This window comes from Micropterus salmoides, unplaced genomic scaffold, assembly GCF_014851395.1.
Source record: "Micropterus salmoides isolate LMB-PRFRI ecotype aquatic unplaced genomic scaffold, ASM1485139v1 Ms_hic_scaffold_4, whole genome shotgun sequence".
NCBI classification, from domain to species: Eukaryota; Metazoa; Chordata; class Actinopteri; order Centrarchiformes; family Centrarchidae; genus Micropterus; species Micropterus salmoides.
This window is the reverse complement of record NW_024043372.1, coordinates 20,692,517-20,708,621: the sequence shown is the minus strand read 5'-3', so window position 1 is coordinate 20,708,621 and position 16,105 is coordinate 20,692,517. Positions and strand designations below refer to the sequence as shown.

At 38.3% G+C, this 16,105-nt stretch overlaps 2 protein-coding genes across 2 annotated transcripts; one reads left to right on the top strand and one right to left on the bottom strand.

Annotated features, from left to right (window-relative positions):
- Positions 1 to 243: 243 nt before the first annotated feature.
- Positions 244 to 3,397, bottom strand: LOC119885484 (alpha-enolase-like). The gene is made up of 3 exons (XM_038695531.1): positions 3,243 to 3,397; positions 517 to 611; positions 244 to 387 (listed from the first exon to the last, which is right to left on the bottom strand). The coding sequence occupies exons 1-3, from the start codon at positions 3,380 to 3,382 to the stop codon at positions 263 to 265; spliced, it is 360 nt and encodes a 119-aa protein (XP_038551459.1). The 5' UTR covers positions 3,383 to 3,397; the 3' UTR covers positions 244 to 262.
- A 4,484-nt stretch (positions 3,398 to 7,881) lies between these two features.
- Positions 7,882 to 14,268, top strand: ppil1 (peptidylprolyl isomerase (cyclophilin)-like 1). The gene is made up of 4 exons (XM_038697102.1): positions 7,882 to 8,096; positions 8,479 to 8,633; positions 13,380 to 13,448; positions 13,981 to 14,268. Exons 1-4 carry the CDS (start codon positions 8,041 to 8,043, stop codon positions 14,199 to 14,201), a joined length of 501 nt encoding a protein of 166 aa, XP_038553030.1. The 5' UTR covers positions 7,882 to 8,040; the 3' UTR covers positions 14,202 to 14,268.
- Positions 14,269 to 16,105: the final 1,837 nt, after the last annotated feature.

Sequence of the window (16,105 nt, the reverse complement as noted above, 5' to 3'; positions counted from 1 at the left end):
GTAATTGAATGTTCTGTTAAATGAACAAAAATTAGTTTTTAATTAAGAGGCACAGGCAATAAAAAACTCACTAACCCTTTTAAATCTGGCAAAAAGAAAAGAGTAAAGATGAAAGAAAGAGTGAGAATAACAAAAGTATAAAATATAGTATTTTGCATTAAAATTGAATTCTGCTTCAAACTGCGAAGGCCACAAAGCTTGTTTATATTTGGTGGTACATATCAAAAACCACACCACCTGACAATTAACTAATTGTTTCATGTTAAAAAGGAACAGAAATTGTGTACAAACCTTTCCCAAGGTAGCGAGACTTGTCATTGTCTCTGAGCTCCAAGGCTTCATAGATTCCAGTAGATGCACCACTTGGTACAGCTGCCCTAAACAAACCTGTGAAATGTACAAGTATATGAAGAGCAGAAACATGAGAACCACTAGAGACAATAAAATTTATTTTGTAGATTAGGCACACTGGCAACATGTTTACAAAATGTACAAATTCAAAACACTGTTGCCTACCGTTGTCAGTGTAAAGGTCGACCTCTACAGTGGGGTTTCCACGAGAATCAAAGATCTCTCGGGCATGGATCTTGAGAATGGACATGGTGTAAAACCTTGAGATGAGACAGAACATGAACTTGTTATTATCTGGCAATCCACTGGACAAATGTGCGCTACAGCCTGTAGGAACTTTAGTTTAAGACAGCAGAATAATGCAAATAAAAACTCAAACTCTATAAAAAAAATCTATTTTTCTGTTACAACTGGCGCACCTCTTTTAGTCTCTTTCCTCCTTGGGGCTTACTCACAAAAATATCCTGACCTAGCTGCAAGCTTAGGCGTGCTAACAGGCATGCTACCATCATAATTGGATTAGACCTTCTCATCTGATTAATCACATGTCAGTAAGGATGCAGAAAGTGCTGCATCTGTCAAAGCAAGGTTAAGCTAGGAGCTGGAAACCTATGTTGCTGCAGTAAAATGTAGAGAAATTTAAGTTTTACCATAGAGTTATGATGTTACCTTTATTGCAACAGAAACTCAGCCACAGCAAAGTCCCTCTGCATTTAACACGTGACACAATAATCCCAATAATCCCTCCCCTTTTGCTTGCCAAATAAACAAGCATGCTAACTCACCAACACAACAACATTAAGGAAACTGCTGTTCCAGCTTTCAAAATTATTAAACACCAGATACAGACACCTCATATTAACTCAGCGGCAGATCTGATTCGCTCCATAAAATCCAACAGGTCAGAGATAAATTGATCCAACCAATAACTGTTCAGTCACTCAGTGGGGACCGCTGGAATTTCTACAGGAATACACTTTACCTTCATTTTTACAGTTACACTGAGACCTCCTTGTTTTCACATCTACTTCTTTTCACTTAAGATGACATGTCTACGGTAGCCTACCGTATTGTTTCGCTGTATAGCAAAGATGAAACAATTAGATTGATTGGTCGAAGGACCAACTTAACTAAGTAACCATTTCTTCTTACTCTTCTATTATTTTAAATGAAATATCTGTGGGTTTTGGACTGCTGGTCAGACAAAGACATTCGAATATGGTAACTTTGGCTCTGATGGACAATTTTTTTTTTTCCAGGTGTTTTGTGCATGTAAGGACAAGAATTAAAATATTTATGCCCATAGCAGATAATATGCAATATAGCAGATGACCATCTGAAAACAAGGTTTTGCACTTTAGCCTGTTCTATATGTTCTACCAGCAACTTTAACAAAAATTTGACATTTCATTAGAATAATATTTATAGTATTAAATAAATGCCTCAATATAAAAATACTCCATATAATGCACTTTATACTTAATAAAACTAATAACCAGATCTCTCCTGTATGTATTAAATGTAAGAAAAATTTACAATTTCTGCGAGTGTCCCTGGATCTCAGACTTTTGGACTAATATAGCACAGGAAGTTGGTAAGATTTTCCCACTGAAAATTAACAAAGATCCAGACCTTTTCATACTGAGCTTGCCTTACAACACATTGTCCCTTAGTAGATCTGATGTCAAACTATACTATATGAACAAAAGTGTGGGATACACCTTAATTATTAAACTAGTAAGCATTTCATTCAGTCCCATTGCCTCATGTATATGAAACCCAGCCATTCAGTCTGCCTTTGCAAACATTTGTGAAAGAATGGGTCGTTCTAAAGAGCTCAATGAATTTGAGCATGGTATGGTAACAGGATGCCACAGGTGCAACAAGTCCGTTTGTGAAATTTCTTCCCTCCTAGATACGCCATGATCAACTATAAGTAGTATTATTGCAAAGCGGAATTGTATAGGAACCACAGCAACTCAGCCACAGAGTGTCAGACCACGTAAAGTTACAGAGCTAACGTTATGTCGCGGAACAGAGGCGCATGGTGCGTAAAAGTCACTAATTCTCTGCTGACTCAATAACTGCAGAGTTCCTAACAATTCAATTCAAGTTAGCTTTATTGCCATGAATGTGTAACAACAATATTGAATACCTAACCTCCTCTGGCGTTAATATCAGCACAAAAACTGTGCGCCGGAAGCTTCGTGGGTTTCCATGGCCGAGCACCTGCGTGCAAGCCTTACATCACGGAGTGGAGTGGTGTAAAGCACGCGGTCACTGGACTGTGGAGCAGTGAAAACGTGTTATGTGGTGTGATTAATCACGCTTCTCTATCTGGCAGTCTGCGGGACGAGTCTGGATTTGTTGAATACCAGGAGAGCGTCACCTGCCTGACTGCTCAACCCTACACCTTTGGGATGAACTACAGATCGCGAGCCAGGCCTCTCGTCCGACATCAGTGTCTGACCTCACAAATGCTCTTCTGGATGAAGGGGCAAAAGTTCCCATAGACAAACCAACATCTTGGTTTATATTCTTTTCTAGAAGAGTGGAAGCTGTTGTAGCTGCATGGGTGGGGGCAAATAAGCTAACTGCACATATTATAAAATCAAACAAAATATAATTTCTGTCCAGAAACAGGTTTTGTCAGTGTATAAAAACATACATAAAACGTTCAGCTTGTCAAACTTTTATCCAGAGCCCAAACGCAACGTTTCCGATTGGAGCATCAAGTTATCTAACTAGCAAGCCAACTGCATTCAGTTCAACGCTATACGTGAAACGAGAACGCGAGCATGTTGACAGACAAACGCTACGCCCAAATAAAAACAAATAAATGAAATGTCTCTGCTAACAATGGCGAAGACTGTGCAAACAGGTGTCGCTACCTTGCTGCCGACAAGTGGAGAAACTTAAGTGCTGAAGCAAAGCTACCCGTTTGCAAGGGAGGAATCCGACAAGAAGAGTTTCTTCTTCTTCCCCTTATACCTTTCCTGTGCGCTTGACGCATGCGTGTTGCCGCCCCCATAGTTTTCAACGTAAACATTGTAATCACTGAATGTAGCCAGGATTTAATGGAAATCTGAGCTTTGAATAGATGTCATTAATTTTTTTATTTTTAAGATCCTGACACTTTGTTCCCTCTAGTTCACTACACTGCTCACTTCACACACGTCACCTTAATTTTTTTTAAACAAGAGACCAAACTGCTTATTGTTTCCACAAAAAAAAACAAAAACATTAATTGGTCCAGCTGAACCAAGATATAATGCAGATGTAATGCTTTTCTTACTCTTCTATGATATTAAATTAAATATCTGGGTTTTGGACTGTTGTTCAGACAAAACAAGATATTTGAATGTGTTGACTTTGAGAGATCAAAAACAAAAGTTCATGTAGAGCAGTTCATAGGAAAGTGTGAGAAAGTAATTAATGTGAGCTCCTGGGTGAAGGCAGACATAATGCAGGATATGATTCATAGAGCTTAGTAGAAAAGCTTAGGATGTTTGGCTCACAAAACTGCTCTAGTAAGAAAGGTTTACAAATCAGCAGTGTGTTAGCGTATATGAAGCATCAGTGTAGGCCTACACAACCGAAGCATGTCTGGAAGTGGGAGGGCCTGAAGGTAAAATGTGTGACAAATAATAAATGAGTAAGCAAGTATATTTATTTGCTTTTTTTTAAGTTACAAAGTGCTTCACAATACAAGCATTTAGGACAAAGAAGCATGATCTCAACAATCTGGCTAACCTAAATGACCTGGACTCAATGAGAGGCTGATGTCCCAAAAAGTTTTATCAAATTAAATGAAGATCCGATAAACCTGTTTCTGATTGTGATTCTTATTACTAGTCAGGTTTTCTCCACTTTTTTTGTAGTAACAACAAATTTGTACATCACACCCTTAATGCTTTTACTGGCTGTTTGCTAGACATCTTACTGATTATAGCACTATCACAACCTGCAGCATGTCTTTCTTCAGTCCAGGAGCTCACATTCAATTTAACACATTACATTAATAAAGATTTTTGTAAATCTCTGGGTTTTTATTTTTTCACATTGCACATATTCTTTTTTCTTTATACTGTGGACATTTGCACATTCTTTAATCATGTTTAGCACATCCTCACATCCTCACATCTCTTACTGCACAGCTCTTCATATACATTTTACATATTTTAATTATACATTTCTATTTTATATTTATGATTCTTGTCTTTTACAATACTCGTTTTCTTTTCCCTTCTTTGCAAAAACAACAAAGTCATACATCATACCCTTGATGCTTTTACCTCCGGGCTTTTAGGAAATCCTGTTTTACTAGAGTGGCTTTGGCTGCTTTGCTAGACGTCCTACTGATAATAGGTCTATAAATCATAACCTGCAGTATGTCTGTCTTCACCTTAGGAGCTCCCATTAATTACTTTCTCACATTTTCCTTCTACAAGATTTCAATGAACTCTTGATTTATATCTCTTATCAAAATATAATCATACATATCTTCATTATTGAAGGTCTTCATTCTTCTTCATGAACAAATTATGACTGTTTTCCTTTTGTTGCAACAAACTTGACGTTTTCTGTCAAGATTGTTGAAGCTGTTCTCTCTGTCCTTAAATCTCTTATTGTTTTCCCATGTGCATACTTAATATTCTTGCCTCTTATCCACATTGCACCATCATCAGCAAACAAGTATTACCCAATTCTAATTTTAAAATAATCAGTTATGTCATTTCCTAGACACTGGATAATGCTGGACAAATGAAACTGTCCTGTGGCATGCTGCCATCTAAGATGACCCCTGTCACCTTTGCCGACCACTTGGACATGATTAAATGTATATTCTTTTCCTGCAGCATTATACTGTACAGCTAATAGTATCTTATGATCCCCAACAGACATGTGTTGACAAAGACAAAAGCTGCCTGTCTTGGGACTTAAGACGACGACCTGATTCCTCACTGACAGGCAATTTGGTGAACAAATTAACCCTGTCAACTCATGTTACATTATTTGTTTCCTGGAAAATGTGATCAAAAACACAATATGTAAGACTTCACATATAATATACTGTAGAGGACGATGAAAATCTATTTTCTGTAGTTGAGTTTATTGTATTAACATGCTTTGACAGATCATGTTCTTGTTGGTCATGACATTTTACTCTGAAGACAACAAAAAAAAACCCAGCTACAAACCCAACTGCAGGGGGCAAAGGTTTTTACTGTTGATGCCAACCATATTTTTATGTCAAAATAAAAGCAACAATGTCCCTCTTGTAACAGATAGGATAGAGAGAGAGATTCAGACACTCATAAACCAAATAAATTTAACTGTAAGGTACATTGTGTATTGTACATTTTACCATGGAGACACAATATTGTACATATTTTGCAGTCCAAGCCATCTAGTCCAGAACATGGCCTATAGAGCTGATTCAACATTTCTCTTTAACATCCTCAACGAACACTGAAACTTGAAACTGCTTTTACAAAGTTATACTTTGCATTGCAATGCATTCCGTTTTAGGTGTTTATGATGTTATGTCTGTCTTACCAAACCAACCTTGAAAAATAGGTTAACATCATGTGTTAGAAAATATTTCTTTTTGGTGCAATGTGTGTGTGTGTGTGTATGTGCAGTGTCATGGTTAACAGTCCCTGTCCTTTCTTTTACTTTGTCAGGAAGTAAAGATGTTCTATCCTGTCTAATCAGAGAAGTTATAAGATGTTGTGTCTCAGTTTCTTGCCGCCAAGCTAAAGTACCTTTTAAACGACACATCGATGAATCGTTGAAATAATCTATAGAAGCTTCTAATACTAAAATCATTGTTAGCTGCAGCCCTAGAAGAGACACATGCAGCTCAACTTGTGACCTTGTTTCTTGGGTAGAATTGAAGTTGAAAGATTGTTACTTTAAGCAAATCTCATGTAACTGTGGGGGGTTGGTTCCAGGTGTCTTTTCTTTGTAATAAATACATTCAATATTATGACAAGAGACTGAGGAGTGTGTGCATCAAAACTGAGTCTGACCTCAAAGTACAATTATATTTTTTATGTGTCATCAGGGACACAGCTCTGGTACATATCTTATTTCTCCCTTTAACAGAACTTTCTGATAGTGGTCGCTGATACTTTCTTTTCTCTGGCCATCTCTGTGGCATGTGGTGTTCCCCAAGGCTTCCCCCGTGGCCTTCTTTGTTCTCTGTATAAATGCTACTAATTGGACAAATCATACATTAACATAAAATATAGTATCATTGATATGCAGATGACATAAATTTATGTCCCCTAATAAACCGGTGAAGAAAACAGTTTCATCTTGTCTGGCAAGAATGAACTTTCTCCAGCGAAATAAAAACAAATCTTAAATCACTCTTTTTGGTCCTTGTATTACAGTTTTACAAAAACATCTTGGCACCCTGTCCACACAACCTGCAGCCAGAAACCTGGGTGTAAAATTTGACAGTAGCCTTTCTTTTGAAAAACAAGATACAAAAGTTGTTCAATCCTGTTTTCATCAACTGAGGAGCATCTCATAAATCAGGTGTATTCTGTAAAGCACACCAATTTTTATCTCCTAAATTGGTGTTCACCTATGAGCCAGAGTCTCAGATCCTTGGGTAGGGCTCTGCTGGCTGTGTTACTGGCCAAGTAACAAAACTACCTATATAAATACATAAATAATTATATAATTAAATGATTCAATAGCCGGATAAAATGCATACAATAATTATGCAATGTGAAGCCTGATTGTCACTTTAGATTAATCACAAATAAAATTAGATATTAAATGCATATTTATTTGTGTAGTTATTTATTTATGTACTTTCATTCATCCAGAGTGTAACTTGCTGAAGCAAAATAAATAAATTTGTCATCTTCATCCATCAAAAGTGCGATTTGTGGTTGAACTTCTACTGCTTTTGCCTAATTCAAGATGGTGGCACCTTGTGCAGATCTTAATTAAATCTTACCTGCTACAATGGTACATATGTTGGCCAAGTAATACTCAGAGTCTTTAACCTGCCCTCTGACTTTTGATGGATGATAAATTCTATAATTATTTATGTACTTAGTTTCGGTCCTTAAAACCCTCTTGCTAAGTCTCGGTGGTGACCAGTACGCCTCAGCTCTTGAACTTGAGACTGCAAAATCAATGACATATTTTAAATCCCTTCTTAAATCTTATCTTTTTAAAAAGCTAGCACATTGTTTTAGTAGCTGATTAGACTGTGGCACCAGGTGTCTTCAATATTGAACCTTTTCACAATATTCTAATTTTCTGAGATACTGATTTTGGGATTTTCATTAGTTGTCAGTTATAATCATAAAAATTAAAAGGAATGAACACTTGAAATATATCAGTCTGTGTGGAATGAATGTATACATTATACAAGTTTCACTTTTTGAATGGAATTACTGAAATAAATCAACTTTTTGATGATATTCTAATTATATGACCAGCACCTGTATAAAAGAAGCAACTGACAGGTCCGTGTGTCCAGTAGAGGGCAGCCAACTGCTGCTGACTCGCTCCTCACGCAGAGGAAATGAGCGGCAACCACAGAAGAAGACGTCCCTATGAACTGAACTGAATGAATGAATGTGCTAGGCTGATACATCACTTGCTTTTAATTCAACAGATTTGTTTAAAGACTACTGAAGGGCACTGTTTGGAGTGGTAATGTCAGGTATACCTCCAGACACATGGCAGCCGCCAACAGTCGCCCTGGAGACGACGTAAGTTTTTATTAAAACCACTGAATGCTAACTCAGCTAACGCTAAGTAACGTGAAGTCGGCTAACTACGCTATCGTTAGCTGCTTGGTGATGTTAGCTAAGCTTGCTTGGTAAACAATGCCGATACCAAAATAGTCTTACTGCTGCTGAGTATAGATTTAACTAAATCTACACATTATGGTGCTTTAGTTCTTTGCCCTCATGCTGGCGTTGTTGTCTTTTTATTCTGCAACACGCAGTCACAAATTAATTCACCAGGGCACACATGATATGCGTACACATACCTGGCAATAAAAGCTGATTCTGAAGTGAGAACTTGTAAAACAGAGTTTGCTGTTCAAAGACGCTGGATAACGTTATTAATACTGAAAGTGCATTGCAGGATGGGGACGGTTGTGTTGGAGCTGTACTGGAAACATGCACCAAAGACCTGCAAGAACTTCGCAGAGCTGGCCAGAAGAGGCTACTACAACAACACAAAGTTTCACCGAATAATCAAAGACTTCATGGTGCAAGGAGGAGACCCTACAGGAACAGGTGGGTTCATCACATGCGCTAGATTTACAGACATGGTTTGGGTGGGTGAAAGTATACTGCAATTTGGCACAAATTATAGTTCAAATAGTATTCAATTAGAACGCTTCCAATTAATCAATTCTTGTTGATCGCTAGAATCAGTTAAATATGCAGTATACACCTGTACTGTTCAGATTGTAAATCCAAGGCTGATTTGTGATATTGAACTAATGTTAAAATGTGAAATTTGGCAGGCTTAATATTCATATATACACTGCTCAAAAAAATAAACAGAATACTTAAACAACACAATGTAACTCCAAGTCAATCACACTCCTGTGAAATCAAAAGGAGAAAGGAAGCAACACTGATTGACAATCAATTTCACATGCTGTTGTGCAAATGGAATAGACAACAGGTGGAAATTATAGGCAATTCGTAAGACACCCACAATAAAGGAGTGGTTCTGCAGGTGGTGACCACAGACCACTTCTCAGTTCCTATGCTTCCTGGCTGATGTTTTGGTCACTTTTGAATGCTGGCGGTGCTTTCACTCTAGTTGTAGCATGAGATGGCGTCTACAACCCACACAAGTGGCTCAGGTAGTGCAGTTCATACAGGATGGCACATCAATGCGAGCTATGGCAAGAAGGTTGGCCGTGTCTGTCAGCGTAGCGTCCAGAGCGTGGAGGCGCTACCAAGAGACAGGCCAGTACATCAGGAGACGTGGAGGAGGCCGTAGGAGGGCAACAACCGAGCAGCAGGACTGCTACCTCCGCCTTTGTGCAAGGAGGAGCAGGAGGAGCAGGAGGAGCACTGCCAGAGCCCTGCAAAATGACCTCCAGCAGGCCACAAATGTACATGTGTCTGCTCAAACGGTCAGAAACCGACTCCATGAGGGTGGTAAGAGGGCCCAATGTCCACAGGTGGTGGTTGTGCTTACAGCCCAACACCGTGCAGGACATTTGGCATTTGCCAGAGAACACCAAGATTGGCAAATTCGCCACTGGCGCCCTGTGCTCTTCACAGATGAAAGCAGGTTCACACTGAGCACATGTGACAGACGTGATAGAGTCTGGAGACGCCGTGGAGAACATTCTGCTGCCTGCAACATCCTCCAGCATGACCGGTTTAGCGGTGGGTCAGTAATGGTGTGGGGTGGCATTTCTTTAGGGGCTGCACAGCCCTCCATGTGCTTGCCAGAGGTAGCCTGACTGCCATTAGGTACCGAGATGAGATCCTCAGGCCCCTTGTGAGACCATATGCTGGTGCGGTTGGCCCTGGGTTCCTCCTAATGCAAGACAATGCTAGACCTCATGTGGCTGGAGTGTGTCAGCAGTTACTGCAAGAGGAAGGCATTGATGCTATGGACTGGCCCGCCCGTTCCCCAGACCTGAATCCAATTGAGCACATCTGGGACATCACATCTCGCTCCATCCACCAACGCCACGTTGCACCACAGACTGTCCGTACATGGGTTCATGAGACTTTGCGGGCGAGGTGTTTCCTACCAAGACATTGTGGAAAATTTCATGCTCCCAACTTTGTGGAAACAGTTTGGGGATGGCCCTTTCCTGTTCCAACATGACTGCGCACCAGTGCACAAAGCAATAGGGCTGCAACTAATCTATCAATTATTCAAATGAATAATTGACTATTGGGATTATGAATCTAAATAAGACTCATTACACAATGCGCCTTATTTAGCTATCAGCTTTTAAATTAAACTTCAGGTTGTTTTAGGCATGTGCTAACGATAAAATAAATGCTGCTATTAAAAATACATCTTTTAATGAACGTTTCTGCTGCAGCAAAAGAAGTTCCGCTAAAATAAAGTCCTGATCTAAACAGATGATCTGCTGTTTAGTGACGGAGCAGTTTACACGCCAGTACCGCAACACAAGCTGACACTATACAAAGAAAGGAATAACGTCATGCATTACATTTGCCGAATTTACAGGGGGGTCAATAATAACCATTTTGTAGTAGACAGCGTTTCACAACGGTGATATATTTCCCCTAACTCAACAACTCACAAAACTCTGTTATTTAAGGGAGTTTTTTTTTTAATCTTATTAAAAAAGCACACAAATTATTCAGACATGTACATGATTCCAAAAAAGACTGTATGTATAGCGAAAGCTAATATTATATTAATTATCCATTTCTTCTTGGAGATTGTATTTGATTGTAAACCAAACAATAACACCTATCTTTTATCCTCCCCTGTTCCGCATTCCCAGTTGCAACCCTGACACAACAGCATCGTGACTTGTTTCCAAAAAAGAGCAAGGCACGGACAATCTAAAAAAATGTTCTAAAGTTTCATCATCGAGCCTACAGATGGTACATGTCCTGGCATATTTTTGTTTATTTATCTGATGCAAAATGACTCCAGTGAATATCCTCCTATGTCTGATTTTGAAATCAGTGTTAAACACAGCATGACTCCCATATTTTAAATCAATATTCTGCCAGATTGAATGATTATCTCTTCCCAAAAAGATTTTTTCCCAAATCTTTTCTGAAGTTGGTCGTGCAATACTTCTCTCAATTAACAATTTATACCACATCTTTGTTGTTATATCGACCAATGATTTCTGAGAATTAGTGTTACATAAGGAAAAATCAGGAGAGACATCCTGCACAACTTTTGAAGTTTTTCTGAGAATTGATTTCCATTCAGAAGGCAAATCCGATTAAATTTTTGAACATATGTTGACCAGTGTTTTTTTTTGTTTGTTTTTTTTAAACTGATACTCTTCCTTACCAAGGTCTGGAGTACGAACTCACTGTCTACGCTCCCTGTTGTATTTAGAACGTCTCTCAATGTGTGTAAGTCAGCCATTGGGGGGAAAAAACAAAGATTGAAACGCAACACAGGGGTTTCTGAAGAGCGGCTGTCTCAATACTTGTCCTTTGTGTTCTACATGTGACGAAAGTAATACTCTGGCTCTGCTCCATGCTGGAAAGATTTCTTTATAGAACAAGGGGAACGTTTCTATGATTTTCTGTGATGACAGTTGACACAGGTTGAAAATACCACAAGAACCACTTTGATTTATTTTGTGATACAAATAATCCATCCAAATATGCCTGTCACTATAAGAATTTCTTTATAACTTTTATTCTAGCCGTGTCTTTAATCGTGGCAATGTCTCTATACGCTAAACCCCCCTCTTTTACCTTTCCGATTAAGGTGGAGTGTGCGATCAAATTACCTCCTCCTCTCCACAAAAAAGATGAAATGGCAGACTGTAATTTATGTACTATCTCTTTTGGCATTCCGTGAACATTCAGAGTGTGAAGAATAACAGAACTAAATTATTGACGACCACCTTCCCTTTCAACGAAAGGCATCTCATCTTCCAAAGAGCAAGTCTGTTTCTGACTTTAAGCAACAGCTCACTCCAGCTGCGATCTCTTGCAACTGAAGCAACAGTACCAAAATAGACTCCCATAATTTTTACCATGTCTCCAGTTTCCTGAAACCCCCACGCATTGTTCGTTTGACTGTTGCTACCAAAATATAAGATACTAGATTTGTTGATGTTAACCTTAGCACCAGAGACCTTCTCATAGGTTTGCAAGTGTTTTACTACCTTCTCAATGTCTAGTTCAGTTTTAACAGTGACATTGATATCATCAGCAGATGAAAAGAATTTTGCTTCTCTGCCTAAAGGGGTGCATATTCCTTTAACACTATGGTTCTTCAAAATAAGAAGACTTAGCGGTTCTATTGCAATACTATACAAGAGAGACAATGGACAACCTTGTCTTGCGGACCTCTCTAATTTAAAACTTTAAGGGAGTTTGGGGCGAATTATCCGCCGCCTCACGCATAGACAGGAGAACTGTTTTCTATTCTTTAGAAAGTATGAAATTGTCCGGTGTTATCTAATCTTGCGCACTCGCAACACGTTCTCCAGCTGGGAACGTCGTCATGAGCGATGCGTCATTTATGATAAAGTCAGGGCACATCTGGAATGTGAACGCGGCCGTTGTGTCATAATGTGCTACTCTCAGCGTCATTATCAATCATTCAATCAAATTGACTAAAGGAAACCGTATAGAAAACGTTACAGCTCGCAACGTGAAGGTAGCTCGCTAACTAGCTTACTGAGACGAGTCTTCATCATCCACAGAGCAACAACATGACGCCCCTCCTCTTCAGATGCTCCGGTGTTTCTAGGAAAGCTAAGTTTTGCCGATGCTGCAGTTCAACCTTTTTGGCTGAGTGCTGCCACACTCTGGAGGTTTTTAGGTTGTGAAGGTGTTACTGCAGCACCGATGTCTTGTTTTTAGTAACTTTACTGTTCACATCACTTTACTCCGTTAAGCTGTCGAGGTCGATGCCATTCTTTCTTGCTGGTATTGAGGATCTTGAGGAAGTGGGCTTGTACATAATCAAAGTGGGCCGATGACACATCTGTCGTTCTTGTTTTGGCTGATCAAGCGGGCCCACAGAGCGACCCGGTGAAATCTCAATACATTTGTTTGGCAGATTTTTAATCTAAACCTTTCACCCTGAACATGCATTGATAATCCTAAATTGGATCTCTTTAGCAAAACAGCCAAGTGTGAAACATGGACAGAGTGATATTTAACATCAAAGCAAAGTCTGAAGGTCACATGGTAATAACATTTAAATGGAAAACACCAGTCCATTCATATAAAGCCTGACATGTTTATAATTGCATATTGTCTTGTTCAGTTACTTCATTTGAGAGCAATTGTGTAGTTTTCTAATCTTTGTCGTCCTAACAGGTCGCGGTGGTGCCTCCATATTTGGTAAACAGTTTGAGGATGAGCTGAACCCAGAACTGAAATTCACAGGTAATCATGGTGAAACATTTTTATACAAAGTGGCAGATGTGGAGGAGACAACTGTAGGTTGGTAAATAAAGGCTCCTGCACCCTTTACAATTAACCTAATTGGTATGCGTGTCAGTGCTGAGCCCTTAACATTATTTTTTACAAAAATGAAGGATTTATTGCAGGCATGCTGTATTAAGTGGCAATACTTTTAGCTAGGTGTACCTAATAAACTGGCAACTGAATGGATATTCAAATTTAATCTTATGTCTTATTCAAATGTAAACTTTTGATTTTTAAAGTGCTTTAGCAACATTATTTATGAAACATCCATGCCAATAAAGCACACTGAACTGAACTTTATAAGTGAGTGTATACCAAATAATGTTACAGCTACAGAGAATATGTTGTGGTTTTGGCTCAAGGATTTCTTGATTTGAAATCTGATTTAAAATGTAGTGTTACAGATTCCTTTCATTTAATATTTATAAGATGCTTTTAACAGTGAAAAGTCTCAAAATTGTAATTCTGATTTCACCTTTGTGTCTATCAGGTGCCGGTATTCTGGCGATGGCTAATGCAGGACCGGACACAAACGGAAGCCAGTTCTTCCTCACTCTTGGACCCACTCAGTGGTTAGATGGAAAGCACAGTATTTTTGGAAGAGTATACCAGGGGATGGGAGTGCTGAACCGGATTGGGATGGTAGAGACAAGCGGTCAAGATCGGCCGGTCGATGATATCAAAATCGTCAGAGCAAGTGTACCCAATTAGACAAATACAGATATTATCTTTTACATTGGCTTTTTTTTTTTTTTTAAATAAATGTTTGATAAATGTTTCCATGTGTAGTATTCATATTTCTCATTTGTATATCATGGCTAACCTAAGGAAATTATCAATTAATGAAAGTATTACTATAAGGTACAAGGTAGTTTATTTATCTTTATCTACAATGAACAAAATTGTAAATGCAACACTTTTGTTTTTGCCCCCATTCATCATGAGCTGAATTCAAAGATCTAAGACTTTCTCTATGTACACAAAAGGCCTATTTTTCTCAAGTATTGTTCACAAATCTGTCAATCTTTGCCGAGATAATCCATCCACCTCACATGTGTGGCATATCAAGATGCTGATCAGACAGCGTGGGTATTGCACAGGTGAGCCTTAGGCTGGCCACAATAAAAGGCCACTCAAAAATGTGAATTGAAAGTTTTCTAATGTGTAGACTAAAATAATAAATTCATTAAGAAAATAATCAGCATTTTAATAGGCAAATACTATGACGTGGGATGAGGAGATAAATATTTAAAAAAATGTATTTTATTTAATACCTAAGGTTTGCTGTTTAATTGAACATCTTTTGATTGCTAAACACTTTGAAAGATGCAAGTAAAAACGTCCGAACATTTTGAGTCATCTAAGGCAACAAAAGTCCTTTTGGGCAACATGCCTGATAAGATGTTGCTGCCAGTTTCCCAGGAATTACTTAAGTAAAATTGACAGTTTAATTGGTTGGCTGCTCTGGGTTACATTGTATTCAAAGCTCAAAAACAGTGTGGTGACATCAGAAGGTTTTTAAATCTTCACTTAATTTTGTTTGGTTTTTTTTACACACTATTGTGTTCTAGCTTAAACACAATTTTTATTTTTGATGCAACCCATTATGACAAGCGAAAACACATTTTTACAGGTTTTTTTTTTTTTCAAAGGTATTAGAGAGGCGGTTGGGTTCTTGGGCACCTCCCAGACCAAGGCCTTTCTTGCCCAGTCACTGTCTTTGTCTTGGTGGTTCTCGACTTTTTTCCATTTCAGTGATGGAGGCTGCCGTGCTCCTGGGAACAAGTAGTTAATTGTTTTTATTCACTTTCCCAGATTTACACTGTGACACAGCCTGATTCACAAAGTACTAGAGACATCTTCAAGGTACTTAAAGTAGAGAAAAGTTAATTTAATCCTTTTCAAATGTAATTCATAACACAAAGAGTGAAACAAGTGAAGAGCTGCGATTATTTTACAAAGCCACCATATGTGCACAGTAAAACAAAGCAGTTACATGAACAACTAAATTAAAAACTGAATAAGTACTCAGAGGTTGCAGAATAAATACTCAGATGCTAAGTAAAAGTAGCAATTACAATGAGTTAAAAATGCTCCATTATTAAAAAGTCTGACATTCAAAATACTACTTTAAAAACAAAAGGGCAGAAAATATATCAGCAAAATGTACTAAAGTATAAAAAGCAGACGTCTCATTCTGCAGTAAAATGTCCCCTTTAACTGACATACTATTATATATTACATTAGAAGATTGTTAATACTGATGCATCAATGCAGAAGAATTTTTCTGGTGAAGCTGTTTAGGGGGAGCTAGCTTTGAGTCCACTGTATAAAATTTGATTGTTTAGTGGTTCCCAACTTAGGGGTGGCGTCCCCTCCAAAGGTCACAAGATAAATCTCAGGGATTGTGAAATGACTAAAGGGGTAGTGTACGGTTATTTACATGAAATCATCTGAGAAGTTTAGAGAATAAATGTCTCTTTGTTGGAACTGCTAACAACTCATTAACACCTGAGTCCCGACTAAACACAATGTTTTTGTTATCTATTATGCATTGTATTTTATAAATTTATACATTTGTTCATGCACAATCTTAATCTGAAAAATTAACTGTA

Excerpts from the sequence above, each read along its gene's own strand:
- LOC119885484 (XM_038695531.1), bottom strand. The coding sequence starts at position 3,382 with ATGGGGGCGGCAACACGCATGCGTCAAGCGCACAGGAAAGGTATAAGG. Across the intron at positions 612-3,242 it reads CTCCACTTGTCGGCAGCAAG|GTTTTACACCATGTCCATTC; the intron begins GTAGCGACACCT and ends TCTCATCTCAAG. Across the intron at positions 388-516 it reads CGACCTTTACACTGACAACG|GTTTGTTTAGGGCAGCTGTA; the intron begins GTAGGCAACAGT and ends TACATTTCACAG.
- ppil1 (XM_038697102.1), top strand. The coding sequence starts at position 8,041 with ATGTCAGGTATACCTCCAGACACATGGCAGCCGCCAACAGTCGCCCTG. Across the intron at positions 8,097-8,478 it reads ACAGTCGCCCTGGAGACGAC|GATGGGGACGGTTGTGTTGG; the intron begins GTAAGTTTTTAT and ends AGTGCATTGCAG. Across the intron at positions 8,634-13,379 it reads AGGAGACCCTACAGGAACAG|GTCGCGGTGGTGCCTCCATA; the intron begins GTGGGTTCATCA and ends TCGTCCTAACAG.